This window comes from Camponotus vicinus, unplaced genomic scaffold (genome assembly GCF_025532165.1).
Source record: "Camponotus vicinus isolate PSW18456_S1 unplaced genomic scaffold, iyCamVici1.0 SCAF_4, whole genome shotgun sequence".
In the NCBI taxonomy this organism is placed as follows: domain Eukaryota; kingdom Metazoa; phylum Arthropoda; class Insecta; order Hymenoptera; family Formicidae; genus Camponotus; species Camponotus vicinus.
In genome coordinates, this window is record NW_028141976.1 from 3977123 (window position 1) to 3996357 (window position 19235).

Below are 19235 nucleotides of genomic sequence, written 5' to 3' on the forward strand. Positions count from 1 at the left end.
AATAATGGACTTACTTTACTTATTATAAACGGTGGTTTTAAATTATTATTCTCCGCTGTATCTCGATCGATAATCGATATAATTTCGATCGAGACTCTCCGTCACTTTTACCGCCTAAACTGGTTTACGAGATGGATCATTTGTCTCGATCCGCGTGTCTCCTCGATACCGTCATGTCATCGTCGTTTTTGATCCACGATCGCATTCTGATTGGACGCAATTGATCAACGGTCTTCTTTATTCTTTAATTTACGAAAATACATCAGCCTCACTCATCGTCAATTCCCACCGTCAATTATTATTTAATTCATAACGCGAGATAAATGATTTTTTATAGGAGGGTATAATTATTTTTTTCCGCAGTCGAATATTGCGAAATACTTTCAATAAAAACACGTAACAAACATGATATATTAAAAATTTTGTTTCTTTAAATTTACTTATTAAATAAATAAGTTTCTTATTATTTTTAATAACATGAATAAACGGTTAGGTTAATCTATCATGATTTTCTCTTTTCTCTTATTTTTTTATAGCAAAGAAAAGATGCACGATATTAGTATAAAATGCGTACGTAGAAAAAATGTATTGAGCTAATGCGGGTATTATGTTTCATTGCCTAAAATTAGAGATTTCTCTGCACAAGTACAGGAAATAGGAACTGCCGACGTCAGAACAATAACAACGATCAATGGTTCCAAGCCATTTCGCGCACTATATTAATAGAATTCAATCTCAGCCGTAGCCGCTGGTAAATCACATATCGACGAATTTTTATTTTCGAGAGCTCTCGGCCAAGATCCAAATATCGGTTAAATATATATATCATTCATATCACATCCATATTTTGAATTTTTTGTTTGCTATTTTTTTATATATCTCAAAAATCTTACTATGATATAATTTTGCTTACACTAACTAAAACAAAAATGTTCAATGAATAATAATGCGATTAAGGAATGTCTAAAGAAACGAAATCATATTGTTCTTTATGAGGCTTCTTATTTGCAAGCTTGCAAATATTTCTGCGTACCACTCGGCAATAACACGCGATACACTTTGTAAAAGTCTCGTATAAGAGAGATTCTCGCGGCATTGTGGCAGCAATGAAGATCGACGATCTTCGAACAAGGAACTTCGAAGAGTCATGCAGGGCGTCCTTTCATTCGACGGAGATTCGCGATTGATAGATTGTCCCGGTAGGCGGTCAGCGGCGTCATTTTTTACCTGGCTGGTGGGCGACTCTGGCACGATAAATTCTTGTTTCTCTCATTTTCATGTATACAACTCGTAATCGATGTACGGACGAAAACGTTACGACTTTTCAATGAGCGCGTTTCATTATCTTTGATAAACAGCCGTCATGTACAAAATAAATCGCGTTGCAAGAGGAGCGGTTGCCACATTTCTCCTTCTCACAATTAAAGATTTAATTTGTGCATTTGTTATGCGTTTTGCCATTAAATCTCTTTTTGATTGCGCCGTGAAAAAATGTCACAATATAGTAGAAAAATTACAAATGAATTACATCATTTTGGTGATTTTATTTTCATCATAGAATAATAACATTTGTAATTATTAATACACAAACACATATAAAAACGCTAATTCCCCAGTAACATTACAGTTAATGCTAATGGATATTTAAATATAGATATCTCTGAAATGATCGTTATTGTAAAAAATATATGTATTGTAATGATTTTTCAATGGCGCTAACAAATGGAGATTACGCAAGCTCGTTTCGGCTGAGAACCATTAATCTCCCCGTCGACTCTTTAATCGCTAATTAGCCAACAATTTATTCACAAGCGTTGCTCACGGACGCCGCACGCTCGTCTGTCGCGTGTCGGTATCGCGAATTTAAATCCGACGCCGCCACGGGCCGGGTGAGAAATCGCATCGAATTTCGGGATGCAAATGCAGACGAGAAAGCAATTTCGCGGTGAGCACGTGTTGGTGCTCGTCTACGCACCGCTCGCGCGAAACCAATTAAAGCCGTTCTCTCGTGGCGAAGGTCGCCGCTTTAAAGTGCACCGGCAGGGGGGATCCTCGCGGAAGACGGGAAACGCTAATACAGGAGCGAGTATGGTGGTGATAGTGATGGTGGTGGTGGTGGTGGTGGTGTTACTGGCGAGTAAAGCGGGCGGAACATTTTTCATGCTTCCGACATAAAATCCGGGCGAGAAGCGGAGCATTAATCCTTCAACGGCATCGAAGGCTCCTCGGCAGACCCGGCAGCAAGACAGTTCATAAATTTCGATGCACTTAGAGTGGCGCGCCAACCATCCCTTCGGCGCATCGAATCGCTACCCGGATACCGGGCAATCGGTAAAAGACGAGGCGAGAATGGATGAACGAAGGTGGTAAAGATACCGGAAATACACTAGAACTACCGATGAGCTCTCTTTTAAATTTATAGAAGGAATTATGTTATAGTACAAACTAATCAAATAAGGCCAAACACACACACACATAGAGACATTATTAATATAATAATTTTTAAAAGACTATCATTAAGAAGGTGAAATGTAATGTAACAATGGCAGTGAAATATCGAACTAATAGCATTATTATTAATTCTCCGTCTTTTATAACAATGGAAGCCCTTACAAAGAAAAACGATAAGTATTTTACTTCGCGCGAAAGGATTCTTTTATATAACCATGGAATTTTCCTCAATCGACTGCCATTATTCTACACTCTTACGGATTATAAGGGCAGCGTTGAAAATTACTGTAGATATTAAAGGGCTTCGATTTGTTATTAAATAAAAAGAAGGATGTGGCAAAGAAACAGAAAAGATAAAAAAGTTTGGAGTAATCGAAATTACATACAATAGCAAATAGTAATAATAATAGTGACACAAAGCAGTGACAAATTGTCAAGGGAAAAAGATGGGCTCCAGTGTATGGAAAAATGCATACTTTGATAAACGGCGCGTAATTCGGAGGAAAACCTTCTCTTTTTCTTTTTTTCCCTTTCGCGTAAACTGACACACGGTTGTTGGAAACTATGAAAGCCAAGTGTGCTCCTAGAATAAATCGTTTTAATGCATTATGCCTGCGATGTGTCATCGAGAGTGCTGTACACACTCGATAATTCTTTTTGTTTCTATTTCTCGAGATAATATGGAAAAAATATAGCTGAATTGATATTTCCGGTTTAGATTTCGGGAGCGGAATTCAGGAACAGTATTTTATATTATCAAACTTATCATATCAGAGGAAAAACTGTCATAGAATATATTGATAAAATATTATTAACGCTAGAATTATTTTAGAATTATTACAATAATATTGGTTAACGTAAATTAAAAATAATTGTGCTTCATTATTGTTTATGATATTATGTATTATTTATAATATTATATAATGTGTACGCAGTGACCGTTTACAGCGATTGTGTATATGTTTGTTTAAATTTTAAAGCGGAAGTGCTTATAGTAAACGGCACGCGCCAACCAGATTGTGTCTGGTGTCTGCACCGAGAGAGTGCATATTTCTCTTTTCGTCCTGTCGAAGATCGAATCCAGAGACACGGTGCAACCCCATCCGAGTCACCGTAAATAAATCGGTAGCGTTAAACGCATGCATGGCAGATGTTTAGGACGCGTGTTGTCGGCCGGGATTGTGCTCTCTCGAAAGGAAAACACGAGAGTTTGTAAAACATTGGTCGCAATGGCAATTTGCCGAGAGTCACTTTTGCAATGTTTCACAAAATTAACGCGGATATTTTCATCTAGGGACCTCGTGCAAATAAAGTGATATTAAATACGCAATTCTCTATATTAATCTTTTTTAGATGAGATAATAATTTATCATTCTTATTGTTATTTGTGTAGAAAGTTAAAAATAATATTTACACAAGATTGTTCTCTCTTAATAAAATTATAACTGCGCGATAATCAAACAAATTATATACTTTGCATAATTCCAAAATAAATAATAATGATAAAATGTATGCATTTGTTACAATAAATGATGATCCAATATTTATCAGTTGTCTAACTTTAACGAATTATTGCTTATTGTTAGTAATTTGCAATAATAAATATTTATACGAATTTATCTCATTAGTTTATAAACATTGAGAATAAATTATTGGATCAAATTTATATATAAAATATTACACAGCAATATATGTATACATATTTCTATCATATTTTCGGGAAATTTATGCTATCAGAATTTTTTAAGTAAAATTACATTACATTGGAAAGTGTTAATTTTGAAGATTTTGAAAAGATTGCTATAATAAAAGGAAACAAAAGCATCTCTAAACGAATAAGTCACGAAAATAATCGTGCTCGTTTTATTGAGATTTGATTGAGATAATATATTGATTTTATATAAATGCAAGAAAATTAATTAGAAAGATTTTGCAAATTCAGAAGTAAAATAAAATTTTCTCTAAAGAATAAAAAATATTAATCCCTAATATTTTCATATCACACACGTCTCTCTTTTGTAAAAATTAAAGAGATAATATATAAGCATTTAAAATAATTTCTATGCTTATATTTTATTTGCACGAACAAAAGATAAAATCCTACGTTTTATTCAGAGGATGCAAAAACTACCTTATATAATTGAGACAGCGCATCATATACGTTTTATTGTTTGTTATGCAAATAGTGATATGAATAAACATGAGTAAAACGTGATATGCATCATGTCACGCAATATTTTTGTATGCAAAGTGTAAAAATTGTCGTGTCACGGTAAAAAAAAATACAAAATAGATAACAAAAATCATCGAAAGATAACGCGCGAGATAACGAGCAATCGCGTATCCAACTACGTCATTACGAATTGTTGTATCCTGTCAACGTTCTAACGACCTACGATCTTATTTCCCGACCTTTCATCGAAACGGTTAGACATGGAACACGCGTACAATTTCTTGCGCCAATGATGACTAGCAGCTGCAGGATTCTCAAGGATCCGCTGCATCTCCTTTTCTTTTTTCTTAAACGGCCGACCCTCTTAACCTTAAACCCTTTTGGCGGGTATACGTGCCGTAAGGAGCGAGTACGAGAGGCGGTAGTAGCCTTAATAAAACTTCAGTTAAAGCAGACGGGAATTTTTTTATTATTATTGAGCTATGTGTAAGAAGCGAGATTAATCGCCAAGAAATTTAATATTCGCATCGTTGAAGAGCAAAAACTATTAACCCGAGTTATTTCATCGTTATTTCCCTCTTGATATTGTTTATATTAAATTATTACGATACCGAGGTACACGAATAAAACGGATCTTCACGTACTTTTATATTACGCTCCCGTAAATTTAATAATGACATTTTAATTACAGCATATATTGGACGGTTACCAATTCAATTTCCAGTGGGAGTTTTCAAGTTACAATTTCTCTTGAAAATTTTATCATCGTCATATATTTCTGCGACGCGAAATAACTTCCGGCGATGTTGTGAAAGGATATAACTCACAACAACGGCGAATTTAAATATCCGGTGGTAAACATCGACGCTGGTCGCGAGCGAGCCAATCCTAGCCAACCCACCGGTGTTAAAATCGCTCCATTATTCCGGCGAGAGCCGGCGACTCTTTTACGAGCGCAGCACGAGAGCTCGTTGCAGTTATCGCGACGTTACATCGTACGCTCGATACGACTTATTCGGCACCAGTAATTGCAATCAGATCCGATTGAGACGTTAATTATCGGAAGATTCGCACTCGCCGTTTCTCGCCTCCCCCGGCGGTGCTAATTAACTCGCTGCGGCGAATATCTCCGTGCAAAAAGCGCGAATTAATCACGATTATACGACACCATCGTCATAGTGGGAAGTTCTACGATGACCGATACGGAGTCTTACCTAAGGCGGCTTATTTGCGAGCGGGTTAGTGACTTCTCTTTGCATAGAGCGGGTAATCTGCTCGAGGGGTCTGGTCTCTCTGGCTTTCAACGAGGGGCGACTCGCGCTATCAGCCTCGGTGTAATCATTACGCGCCCGCGATTATGACGTCTGCTAAATTACGTGTGCATGGGATATATGGTAATGCTATTTATAGTAGCCCTGCGCGATAATACATTCGTGCGTTTCCACGCAGTGTAATATAAATTAGATTAGAACCTCGGCGAATTGTTAAGTACGATTTAGAATAAGTTTGCGCTGCTTTGGAAAAGAACGCACACTATTTGTTCTATTACTTTGATGACTCCAGTTTAGGTAAGAAATTAAAAAACTTTAATAAATGAGAAAAACTCGATATACAGTGCTAACAAAGTTATATGACGCTCAATGAAGTCAGCGTAGCAATAAGCAACTTTGTTAATTGATGTTGGGTGTATGTAAATATCCGCATATCCGCAGATCCGCTTGACGTAATGATATGACATTAATTAGCGGTAATAGCAATAGTCATGGTAGTTTGGTCTCATGAAAAAACATTGCGTTATCAAATAACCTTCATCTAACTAGACATTATGTTTATTAATAAAATTTATCTCTATACTTTCGCGGCTGAATTTGCTTGTCCTCGCTTTCCGTGTGCTCCAGATTTTAACGAAAATTACTATTATCATCCTGTATAACTACGTATCGTATTAGGATATTGTAAATCATTATCATTACCGTTAAAAGATTGCCCTATTTAGTATGTCGTCCGTTAAAATAAGCGGTTTTTTTTGCAAAAGTTATTTTCTGTCTCGAGTTTCTATTACGTAAACGAGGAATTTCCCGAGGAGGTCGATATCGATGTGCTTTTAATGATGACGCTAACATGTTAACGATATCAGACTGCAATCGCACGCACAATTAAGTTGCGCTTGATAATTTGCGCTGCAAAATTTGATCGTATGTTACATTTTAATGACGTAAACGGAAATTTCTGTCCTTAAATATATTAATATTACGTTAAATTATAATAAAGCTCAAAATATGTATGTACGCGAATAATTTATTATTTAAACATTACAGTTAAATTGAATGAAAAATTCTTGATCCAAAAATAATATTCGAATTTAAAATATCGAATATTAGATACTCTCTAAGAAGTTTATGCTTCTCTCAATATTTCCATACAAAATTTTTCGGTATTTTGATTAAAAATTTTTATTTTATGGATTTTCTTACTATCTCAGACTTTCTTGTCATTGAAATATTCCTATGAGGAATTAAAAATATTTCTTGTTTTATCTGCATTCTCTTTTATCAGAGATGTAATATATCATAACACATTATATCCGCTTGAAGTCTGCTGACCGCGATAGCGCGTGATCCATGATCATAATTACGTAATTAGGTCGTACAAAAAATGGGATCATCGTGGTTTTCTGAGTAATATACAAATCGTTGATGTCACCGTACCAATTTTGATCGGTATATCAGAAGTAACCTCTCGCCGAAGATAAACTCACGATGAAATCGAGCGGGTAAAAACAAGATTAGCTTAAAATATTGCGTAAACGATATTAACGTAACGACTTTATTTGTTAAAATAAAATTGTGCAAAAATGAGCTTCTCGGAATTCTAACTTATCATTCAACCGACGGGCATCTTGTTATTTTTCTGCGGCGTGTTGTGTCTCCAAGCATGACGATGGTATAAATATGTGTGCATAGTTACGTGCGGTATCACCGCAATTGCAACTACGTTAATAGGCCATCGTAGGTTGCTACGATGCATTGTTTGCGGTTGCTATTTCATTTGCGGTATTGTAAGAAATGTGAAGATTATTTAGCAATCAATGCGGTTGTTTCAATTAAAATTCTGATGAGTGTCTGAGAATCTTATTAAGTAGAATTGTTAAAAATTCTCTCTGACACAAATAACAGTCACATTTTTAGAACAGCCATTATTTAATTTTGTAAGAGCATGTATATTCGCGCTTCATTCTTCATTAACCGTTTCTCGTCATATATTTTTGTCTTTGTTTTATCTCCGCGATGAGGATATGACGAATGCAGAATCACGGGAGCCTCGAAAAAACAGAAATCAGGTTATCCCGGAAATATAAATTCTAATCCCATTTCTCCGTAACAAATGCCAGCGCTAATTTCGCAATTACGTATTCACTGTCTCGGCCTGTCTCTCTACAACAGCACGACCAGGAAGAGATCTTCATCTGCCAGTCGCGTGGACGGGACGGCCTTAATCCCCGAACGTCACGTCAAACATTCTCTTCGCCGGGCGGGAATTAATTCCATAAAAGACAAACTCGTGTCGCCAGGAGGAATTCAATTTGTGCGCGAGTTTTGCATAACGAGTACGTCGCGGTGGTCGCGTATATATAAGCCCGATAGTTTCTCATTAAGCCACGGTGACCCAGAATCGGACCCCGCAGAGCGACACCAGCGCGAGTACAATGGCATCGGGGATGACCACCCTCGTCGACTGTTCAATTGGATATATGGCTTGCATACCGATAGTCTCGCGAGAATAATGCCGTGCGTAAGTTTGTATGCGCCTTTATACGTATATAGCTTTCTCTAGTGACGCAAATATCGCTGTCGTGACGTAGAATTGATGCATGATCTATCAAAAGGGCAAAAATTCGATGTACCTAGAACTTTGGATTCGTTCATCGTTTTTCCAAGTCTCTTTGAGAGCTTTTTCGGTAGTATTGGCTTCGAATAAAATATCCATTTGCATTCGCCGATGCGTATTAATTTCGCATTTGAAAGCTATGTGAATTCGTACAGTTGCAAAATAAATATATTTTGCTAGATTGAACGTTGCCGGAAGAAATTGTGCGAGTATACTTTAGGAAATTTAATTCTATGTCGAAGCATCGAGAATAGTATCTTTTACGAAAACGCAAATTTGTAGCCAAAAATATTTCAAATGCAATTCCCGGGCATTATTGCTGGCCGAAATCGATGCAGAAATCATTTGTGACATTGAATGCATGCACAATGCGCGTGGATGTGTGCTCGCGTATATGCATGTCTATATCGGCGCTCTGCGAGAGCTCGACGATGCCTCAACCCCTGACCTACATGGACGACGGAATCTCAAATAGTGGTTGATATACCCCGGAGAATTTCAAGTCTGAGCTCTCTCACTGCACTTATGCGACGTCTGCGCTTGCACGGGATTTGCTCCGCGAAAAGATATATCGGCGCTTCACATCGCATTTCGCATACAAGCAAGATAAAACTTTATTGGCCTTTCGAGGAAAATGTCACCAGTCTAGATCTCGCCGCGTGCACGACAAACAGCGACAACATTTTGCGTGACGCTGTGTCGGAAGAAATTATTTCTTTTTCGTAAGACATGGAATAGAGTTGCGAGATCACGTAAGAGCACATATTGTTTTTTGTGATAATAATTATGTAAATTTAATTTTTTCAAAATGTCACTATTAATCCAGACAGCACAGGACATCCCATGAGCGTTCATTTTATGTCCGCATGTCCATGTATATGAAATACGTCCATAGAATGTCGTGCTATCTGGGAATTAATAAACGATTTTTAATAATTCAAGCAAAAAATATTATAAATATTATTATTAATATATTATTAATATTAATATATTATATTATTAATATTAATATTGATAAATGCGCATTATTAAAAAGAAATATATATTATCTGTTACTCTTTAAAATTGAACTATTGTGTTTAAATTTAAGATTAATTACAACAGCTTGTAGACTGTATCGCGTGTAATTCAATTTGATTAACAATAGGTACTCACCATGACTTGCTGATTAGTCGGACTAGGACTAGGGCTGGGAGTCGAATTTGACGTGGAGAGTTCTCCCGATGCTGGAGAGGGCGAATTTGTGGTGACACTGCCGACAGTCGGAAATGCTCTCGTTGGATCGGCTTGCCATTGTTTATGAATTTGCTGCGAGGTGTCTCGGAACCGCGCGCCCTGAAACAAAAGCGCAATTTCTTATTAGGGATGTCACAAAATCAAATGAAATTCAAATCAAATTTCAACATAAAATATAATTAGAAACACCAATCTTTTCATTTTTAAATTAGAGCAATAAAAACACGGTTTTTGTCATTTTAAATGATAATAGTTACGAAATATAATAGCTACATATATTTAATAATAATTTCGAGAATTAAAAAAATAATTAAACAGCTTTTTAAATAATAATTTTGAAAATTAAAAAAATAATTAAATTACTTTTTTTGTTGACATATATTTATTCGCTATTTCGTTCTATCAAAGTAAATATATAACGTTGTCTAACGCGTATTATATCGTGTCATTGTACAGAAATTAATAGGCGTACATTATCGCGTGTTACTGAACACTTGTATCCTTGAAGAACTAGATCGTACAGATCGTTTACATTCGCAAATGCGTCGCATCAATCGATGACATAGTTCGATTAGTCTCGGATATTTGTCTCTGGACAATTGTATCGGGATCGCTCCGCTCCGCCGATCCGACAAGCCTAATTAGAATGACAAGCCAACCCACGCGATTGGTGTAAATAAGGCTGCACTTCTTATTAAAAATTTTTCTTATTGTTAGTCTAAAATACCGTCGTTATCTTATCTATTTTCATATCATCTCACGTGTCAGAATATCACTTAAAATCAGTTATCTACAAGCAATTATGTATGGAAGTCAAAGTTGAGTTAAGTGCCAGCAAACAGAAATCTGTGATTGACAAAATAATGGCTGATAAGATAATAACAAACGTTTCCTTTTATGTCATGAATATTAATATATTTTATTTTCATACATACGTATACCGTGTTATTATTCAACTTGTGGAGGGATATATGTCAACCATTTATCATGACATATGTATCCGCCGCAATTAATAATTCTATAGTGTTTCAAGATGACACGAACAAACGGCTGGTGCAGGAGTTCGTAGACCTTACATAGCCGAACTATGAAAGATCGCGTGCGCATGTGCAATCCTCCGAGAACGGCATCGCTCGTGCGATAATTGCGCTTATGCAACGCCTCGCTGTAATAGCAATTAGCATCGGTGGTTTATAATAGAGGCCGTATAAGCAGAATCTCTCGTGCGAGCGCGTCTCGAACGTGGACCATGTCTGCCGATCGCTCATCGCTTCTTGAAGCTGCCTTTTCGAGACTCAAAACGGCGGAGCTCGTTCGAGCGCGAATTACGGGGGGGGGGGGGGAGGGAGTCAATCTAAAATTTTTCACCCGTGTCAAATCGGCGGCGTTCAATTGCCACGGCCTCGGAATTAATTTCGCGAGGAATGAGGCTAATTTACATCCGCCACGGCATTCCCTTCGCAATCGCGGCCACATTGTATATAATAATATCTCACGTCGCGCCGTGTAATCTCCCGCAAGATTGCATGCCGCGATTAAAGGATGCATTTTTTGGGAGCCTTTCATGCCAAGCGCGCGCGCATCGCGCGGCATTAAATCTGCGGCCGCGTGCACGTGTCAATCAAAGTGACATTCGCGGAATGGATTGGTAAAATAGTCGGTGTTTGTACAGTCGGATATATGGTGTCCTGGAAATTCTCGCGTTTTAGAAACGCTCCATTTTTTGGTGCCATCGGTGCTGTCGGTCGTTGTCGATGAAACATTTAAAAAATTATTGAAAATAAAAAAAAACACAATTACAGGGTAATGAATTTATAAATAAAATTGACATGCACATATTTTACATATTTATTACGTGTCATCCAGTACGCTTTCCAGACAAAATCTTGATATATGTGAGATGTGAGAGATCGAATAATGCGTTTGCCTAGATGTATGTGTATGTGCCATGTCGATTGTGTGAGTTCACATAAGCGTTCCGCGATCCAAACTAACGGACCGCAGTAATTTAGCCTCTGTCTTTCATGACGCTGCGTTAGAGAGTGATCCAACACGATCGAGATCGTCAGATACGTCCGTGGCATTCACGTGGCGATCTAACACGGAGATCGGCTACCGGATACGGTGCAACGGAACGCGTGCGGAGAGCGATCGTGTTCATCATAAACAAAGGCGCGATTTAGAGGGCGGCTTTAATTAAATCACGATTTACTGCGGATAAAACGTAATGTTGCGAACAAAACTCTTTTAACGCTGTTATTTGTAACGAAGCGTATAATTCGCATGTTTGTATTAATGTCACGAAATGGTATATAGCTCTGTTTATATTATAGAATCAATTATATTCATACTTTACGTTAATAGCATTTTTTTCTCTCAGTCCGCACTTTTATATATAATTTATAATTCATAAGAGCAATTAATTAAAATTCCGCTTTAAAAATATTTTGTTGCTTTCTTATAATGAAAAAGATCAATCGAAGAAAGTAACTTTCAAAATATTATTGATTCTACATATGAATTATTAGTAGTATTCCATAAAAGAAAGTAATATATTATATAACGTGAATGCGCATAATTTAAAGTAAATCAATTTAATAATTTAAATAATTAATTAATAAAGTAAATAATTTAAAGTAGATCAATTTACTATAAAATTCCCAAATACAATAAATTTACCGTATAAATATATTATAAATTTAACGAGATATGACTATTTTTCGAAATTTAATTTACAGTATCTTTTTTACAATAATAGCATTCATGATAACAATCATTTATACGTCACTGTCGCTAGGAAAAGATCTCCCGTTACCGGCATGGACCGTGCTTTTTTCTTTCTACTCTGTTGAAGTGCAGTCTATCCGACCATTCGATAAGATCGACCGTTATCTATCATGTAATCCCAGCGCGAACACGTTGCGGTCGACTCGAGAGCACGCGGCGGAAATTGATTGCATCGCGGTAATGCAGCGAGTACGCGACGTAGTTCCGCTTTTTATTTCTTCTTACTCGCGTAAGTCGATTCGCGATGTTATTCTTCCGCGGATTAAACGCTTCGCGAAATTTTTTCAGATCGGAGGTCCATAGAAGAGCGTGCGAGATATACGTATATCGAGAGCGACGTGTAACGTTAGTCGGACAATTGAGACGAGTTCCTGTTTGAGGTTTCGCGGCTACACATCGGGAGTTCTGGAAATTTCGCTGTAATTTGAAGTGAAGTTTTGCAATGTCAGAGACTATGATGGATCATGTTGTCATGTTTCATGTTTCACGATTTGCTTTCCCGACGCATCGAAAAAACGCTGCCATTTTAAAAATTCGTCTCAATTAGTGTCTCATCATTGATAATTCGGAATGACATTTAAATGGAGCATGATTTAAATGATTTTAATGAGAATTATTAATTATAAAAGAAGAATCGAAAAGTACTCAAACAAAAGTATATACAAGAGTATAAAAACATTTATTATATTCAAAAGAGAAGCTAGCAGAGCGTTCTTTCTCAAGAGTCACATCATGAACGTCACGCGTTATCCCCGTGTCATTAAAATTAAACACGCTTGACGTGCCGGCGAGTTGTTGGCATGCCAATCGACCTCGTGTCTTCGAGCGGCGATGGCGAGCGCGCAAGAATTAATCGCGCGATCGCAAAAATCGAAGGGCGCGTTAAAGAGGAAGCGAGGAAAATGGCCGCGCGCGCGGCCGAATTAAAGTCCCTTCGGGTTTGATGCCGCGGCGCGTCTCGTATCGAGCGATCTTACCGCGTACCTCGTCGAAGAGGTCGTCCAGTTCTTTCCGAGATATCTTGGCCTTCATCCCGCGGGCATTCTTCGCGTCGAACTTCCCCGACGTCTCTTTATCTCGCGGAAGAGACCGAATAATAAGAAGAAGAGCCAGGGAGGAGGAGCGAGGTGAGCGATAGGAAGCCCCGTTTCCCTTCGCTTCTTCAAATGTCACGAGCCGAGTCTGTTCTTTCTGGTTTCTGCGGTTGGTCTCGAAACACGTCGTTCTTTCTTAGACACATAAATAGTCGATGACGCGCAGCAAAGTGCGGGAGAAGGTCGTGCGATAATAATCGCGGCCGGTTCTGCACTCCTCGTCGGAAACGCTGTCGTCGCAGCCGGTTACGTCGGTCCATCGTTCATCATCGTTGTTCAACCTCCACCTGATTCTTTCATTTTAAAGCGCATGTCCACAACAACTCATACACACTTGCACACAATAATGCCACTTCCGATTCGAATTTTTCTGTTCCTCGTCAGAAATTAATAATTTGTATTATAATTAAAGAATGATATGAATAAGTTAATATTATTATAATTAATGTATTAATAATTATAATTATAATTATAATTATAATTAATATATTATTTCAGTAAATATATTTTAGACATAATTTAATATTTTTAATCAGAATTTTGTGATATTGCATTGCAATTATTAATTATATCTAGCTAAAAACTTAATAATTAATAATTTGTACTGTGACTAAAAATTATATGAATATTATTATAATTAATATATTATTTTATTAAATATATTTTAGAGATATAATTTGATATTTTTAATCAGAATTTGATATTGCATTATATTAATTATTCAGTGAACTGAAAACTCATTCGATGGAAAATATAAAGCAAAGATTTTTAATTAGGCAATTCGTACATAATATATTTCGATTGCAGGCCATTTACATTCAAAAGGTAATAATACTATTTGTGCGATGGTATTCAGTACGAAAATTTATTGGTCCATTCGGTATACCTATGGCAATATTTTCTTCGCGTTCCGATGTACAAATCTACGCCTCGAAATCGCGTGACTTTGTCGATAAACCGCAGAATCTTTTCAGAAACTTTAAAAGCAATTCGTCTCACGTGTTTGCCCGCAACGCAGACTTGAAATATTTCTTTTTTGTCGAAATGAAAAGGACCTTGAATACTATTTATATCCTTTCACGATTCTTTCACAGATAAAAACTCTTTATTCAGCAAAGAAATTTACGTAACCTAATCGATAAAAAGAAGCTATTAAAATTATTTCTTTATTAAAAATGAAGGAATAAATTATTGAGTGATTTTTCTCTTTCTTCTTCTCTTTTTCCTTCTCTTACACACAAATATTATTTTTAATTGAAAATTACTTGAGGGAAAAGAAAACTAAAGTATAAAAGTCAACAAAAAGAGATTGCCTTAGTCATAAAATAACGAGTTTAAGCACTTAGCTGAGGGTATAAAGTTGCCATTTTTGTGCCCGAGCCATCATCTACGAAACTGGTTTTAATATTCACGTCGAAGTACTAAGGGCTCATTGCCCTTTTTTCTCAACTGGCATTTCCGTCATCGCGTATCAAATTTCGGACGCATATTACGTATTGAACCGTTACGATATCGAAATATCGAACGGTTAAAAAGTGCACGGTTTCTTGGTGACAACGATGGAGAACGACGCTAGCAGTGTTCTCACGACACACGGTCCCCGATTACGATCTCTCAGTTTCTTTCCAACGTGCCGCGAGGATTTCCGTGTGCCATTAATCTCGCGAACTAATGTTAATGCGAAAATGTTCAGTCGCGACGAGTTCCGCGAGTTCTCAAGTGATCTCCCTCCGATCGTCGCAAGGAAGCTTAATAAATGTTCCTCGACTACACATGGGCATCTTCAACCGTGCGTAGACAAATGCGAGTTATGAGTTATTCACCGGTGATGATAATAATAATGGTAAAAATCATCGTTTCCTGTAGGAGTTTGCGATGCGTTCTGCTCGCTTTTATAACGGTTTGTGTCCTATAATTTCGCTTACGTCTTTTTATCCGCTGCGCGAAACTAATGTAATGTAACATATCGCTTGAAAAAATGGTCCTGCAAATACAGCAACAATTTTCTAGATGAAAAATTAACTGAGATAGATAAATGATTAGCAAATATTGACACCGTATATATTTGCATTTAATCCATCTAAATGATACAGACAGAATTTATATCTAAATTGTTATTGAAATTTTATCTAAATTTTATCTAAATTGTTATTGAAATTTTATTTTATATTTAATTTTTTAATATCTAAATTGATATGAAATTTAGGAAGAAAATCTTTCTTGTGTGGCGCATATTCATAATAAAGCTACTCATACTAGTTATAAAATTTGACAGAGGTAACAGAAAAATCGTTCCTCACAAAGATCGTTCAACTATAATATGGAAACTCATGTTTATCCAACGTGATGCAACGATTAATATTTGGAATCTAAATTTGCCAGAAGATATTACTAGAATTTACTGTTATAAATTCTACAAACAATGTTCTGGATATGAAAAATTTTTGTCGTGACACCTAAAAATCTACCTACATCAGCAAAATATTTTTTAGAGTGAAGTGACCGAAAAGATTATCTTTCATATTCAATCGACCATCCATAAATCGACCGCCTATTTATAGTGACGCGTAAATGATCTTGCACGTCTGATGCACTTGAAAAGATGTCACTCTTCTAGATGTTTGAAGATAGACTGGTGAGATGATCTCGCTTGACTTGGTTCCCGCTGAAACATTGCGCGCGCATAACTGTAATAAGCAACGATACGTTTACTTCGACGTAAACATGTCCCGTGAAGCCATTCGAGCGACTTATCCGGCTAATATCTAATCGTAAGACCCGTCACCGTCACCGTCAACGTGGGGATCTTTCATGGGATGAGACGTTCTCTCCGCTTAGCTGTCACCGGCTTCAGTTCGATAGACAATCGAGGGGAGAGTTAAAAGTTCCCAGTGTTCAAAGAGAGAGAGTGGCCTTTAATATATCGATAAAGAGAGGAGGGTTTTCTGTTACCAATGTTCAAACGACGACATTGCGCTTTAAAGTACAGCGCAAGGGAGAGAACAAACCGGACGTCTCCTCTCCTCCGCAATATCGCTTCGGGGAGGATAAACGACCTCGCGTGCAAGATCGAGATTATACCGACAGCGAAGCCTCGACATTTGTACAATCCCGATTTAACAGCGCGGAACGCTCCCTTTTTTCCACCAACGGAATACATTGTAATCCCGAATACTCTCGGTATGTTGCGTTGAAATGTTTGAATATGCGAATAGAAACAGCTGAATGCAAAGTTTTATTCCTACGTAGCATTGGGGAAAGAAAATAAAAACGGAATTGCCTCTCACATATTCAGGATTGAAAAATCATTCAAGAGCGGAGCAGGGGTTGATAAAACATCAAAGTCTCCATTATCACAATTAAAATTATACGAATTATAATTTAAATTACTAATTTAAAAATCTATCATTCTTTATTTTAAAATTAAACCTTTTGTATTTTAATTAAACTTGAGACACCCATTGAACAATCAATAATAATAAAAGAGAAGAAACAAGCTTAGAGTCGGAAGTAGAAAGAGAGTCTCTACGTGACACCAACTAACAAAGATAAAGCCGATGTGTATCATTCTTTGTTAGACCGAAAATTGCGAGCGGGGATCGTCCATTTCCTGAACAAACGAGTCCTAGCGGGAGATTACGAGCTACGGGCAAAACCTCAGCGTCCACGTCGGCTCTAAACCCAGCTGTGCGCGCGGTTGTCGCCGTTTGTTCACGAAAGAAATTCAGGTTATATGTCTGCTCCGCTTCGTGCTCGTGCTACGAAGTCTCCTCTTTAAGCGATCTGGTCGCGCACGTTTCTCGAGCACATCGGCCAAGGGATGCCTACACCTCGGATACCGTTCTCACGGTGCGCTATCGGCTTTTTACGAGCAGATAGTATGTACATACACGCGGTATTTATGTATCGGGGACCAATAATAAATTGGAAAATTTGTACTATTGCGACGGGATGACGCGCGCGACATGACATTCACGAGAGAACGAAATATCGTGTTGCCATGTTTAAATGAGATTGTCGATCCTATCATGGAACACGACGTGACATGGCGGGACAAAGTGCTATAGTGGTTTAATACAATGATATTATCGTTGATATCTCGGTAAAATGTGATAATGCATGGTGAAATAATGGCGCGAAATTGTATGTTTCTCTCATGAAGATACGTTAATTGGAAATGACATAGAATATAAAATTGATTGCGCATGCTTTTTCGATAATATGTAAATTGAAAGTTTAAAAGCAGATTTATATTTTCAAAGAGATCTCTATAATTTTCTTAATTTTTTTATTTTTAAGTAAGGCTCGTATGTATTATAAATTAATAATATTAATTTATTATTTTGTAAAAATGTGATAGAATCGCGTCCATGATTACGCGCTTTGCGACACATGCATACATCTCGATGAAATATGGGTCGTTATTGTCCCAGCGGTATTACATTTCACCGGGACATTGGTAACGGAAAGGTCAATTGATGGACTCTAGTGGTCCAGAAAGATCAAATGGGCACAGTATACACAACGATATATTCCACATGAAATGGTTTCCCAAATAAATGCATAATTTCAACTATAATTACGCAATGAGAAATAGTTTCTAACCAAAACCGCATCATTATTATTTCTATAATATTATGCAATGACAGTCAATGCCGGATGACATCTATGACGCAAGATAGCAAACAATTATCGCTCTCACCCATTGCCACCAACTTACGTGTTGCGGAAACACGTGGGAATGATCACGCGTAAAGCAAGCAGTATAAAGAAGCCTCTATACTTTCCGTTTGTATGAGACACATCATCATATAATGAAGCCATTAACTTTTCAGAAATCTAAGAATAAAAAACTCGACATCTAATTGTGCTTAAAGAAAAAAACGTATAATTACAATAGATTATTGTTTCGTGTTAAATAATTTATTTTTTATTTATATAATTGTAATATTTTTATTATTATTAGTTCCTTAAAGAATCCCTGATACTTTTAATTGAACACTTGTTGGATGTAATGTTAATATTCACCATGATATAAATTTTTTTTATTTGAGAAGTTTAAGGTTCTATAACATTAGAAATTGATAAATTAAAAAAAAATTAGCGTTTTAAATAACGGTATTAAATACTTTTTCTCTATAATTAATCTTTGAAATATGAGAGGTGTATTTCATGGACCAATAACTTTCTCGTAGCATAATAACATCTCTCAACAGTAATTCAAGATCGCCGCCGCCCACGCGTTTGTTACGCATCAGCATTAAAGTATGGCTGAATGCATAATTCTATCGAACGATAACCAGCCGGATATAATCGGATTACATTCTTTTTTTTATTCTGCCAGTTTCAACCATATCAGGCAATTTATCTTATAACAAGCATATAAATATTTGCATAACTTTATCGCCCTCTGCACTTTACATCATAACGCATGTAGTCGTGTAATATATATTAAGCGATATAATTGAATGTAGAAAAACAATAATTCATCGAAAACATTTGTACGAAAATAATCCGTAATAATATTCATAAAAACTTCATTAATATGCACTTTTGAACTTTATTCTGTGCATGACGTCTATTATTTTCCTAGTGCAAATGTCGGT

At 36.7% G+C, this 19235-nt stretch overlaps 1 protein-coding gene and 1 long non-coding RNA gene across 9 annotated transcripts in view; one reads left to right on the forward strand and one right to left on the reverse strand.

Moving 5' to 3' along the window:
- The window catches only part of By (focal adhesion protein tensin), a 161792-nt gene that overhangs the window by 57809 nt on the left and 84748 nt on the right, over positions 1 to 19235 (reverse strand). For 7 of the 8 annotated variants that reach the window (XM_083097614.1, XM_083097613.1, XM_083097617.1 and 4 more), the window contains one exon: positions 9668 to 9847. In XM_083097614.1, coding sequence (XP_082953740.1) covers positions 9668 to 9847 — 180 coding nt within the window. Of the gene's footprint in view, positions 1 to 9667; positions 9848 to 13519; positions 14000 to 19235 lie in introns of all 8 variants that reach the window. The other variant, XM_083097618.1, reaches the window with a different exon arrangement.
- LOC145970718 (uncharacterized) lies at positions 8479 to 10682 on the forward strand. Its single transcript, XR_014438577.1, has 2 exons — positions 8479 to 9264; positions 9660 to 10682. It is a non-coding gene; the product is annotated as an uncharacterized LOC145970718 (long non-coding RNA).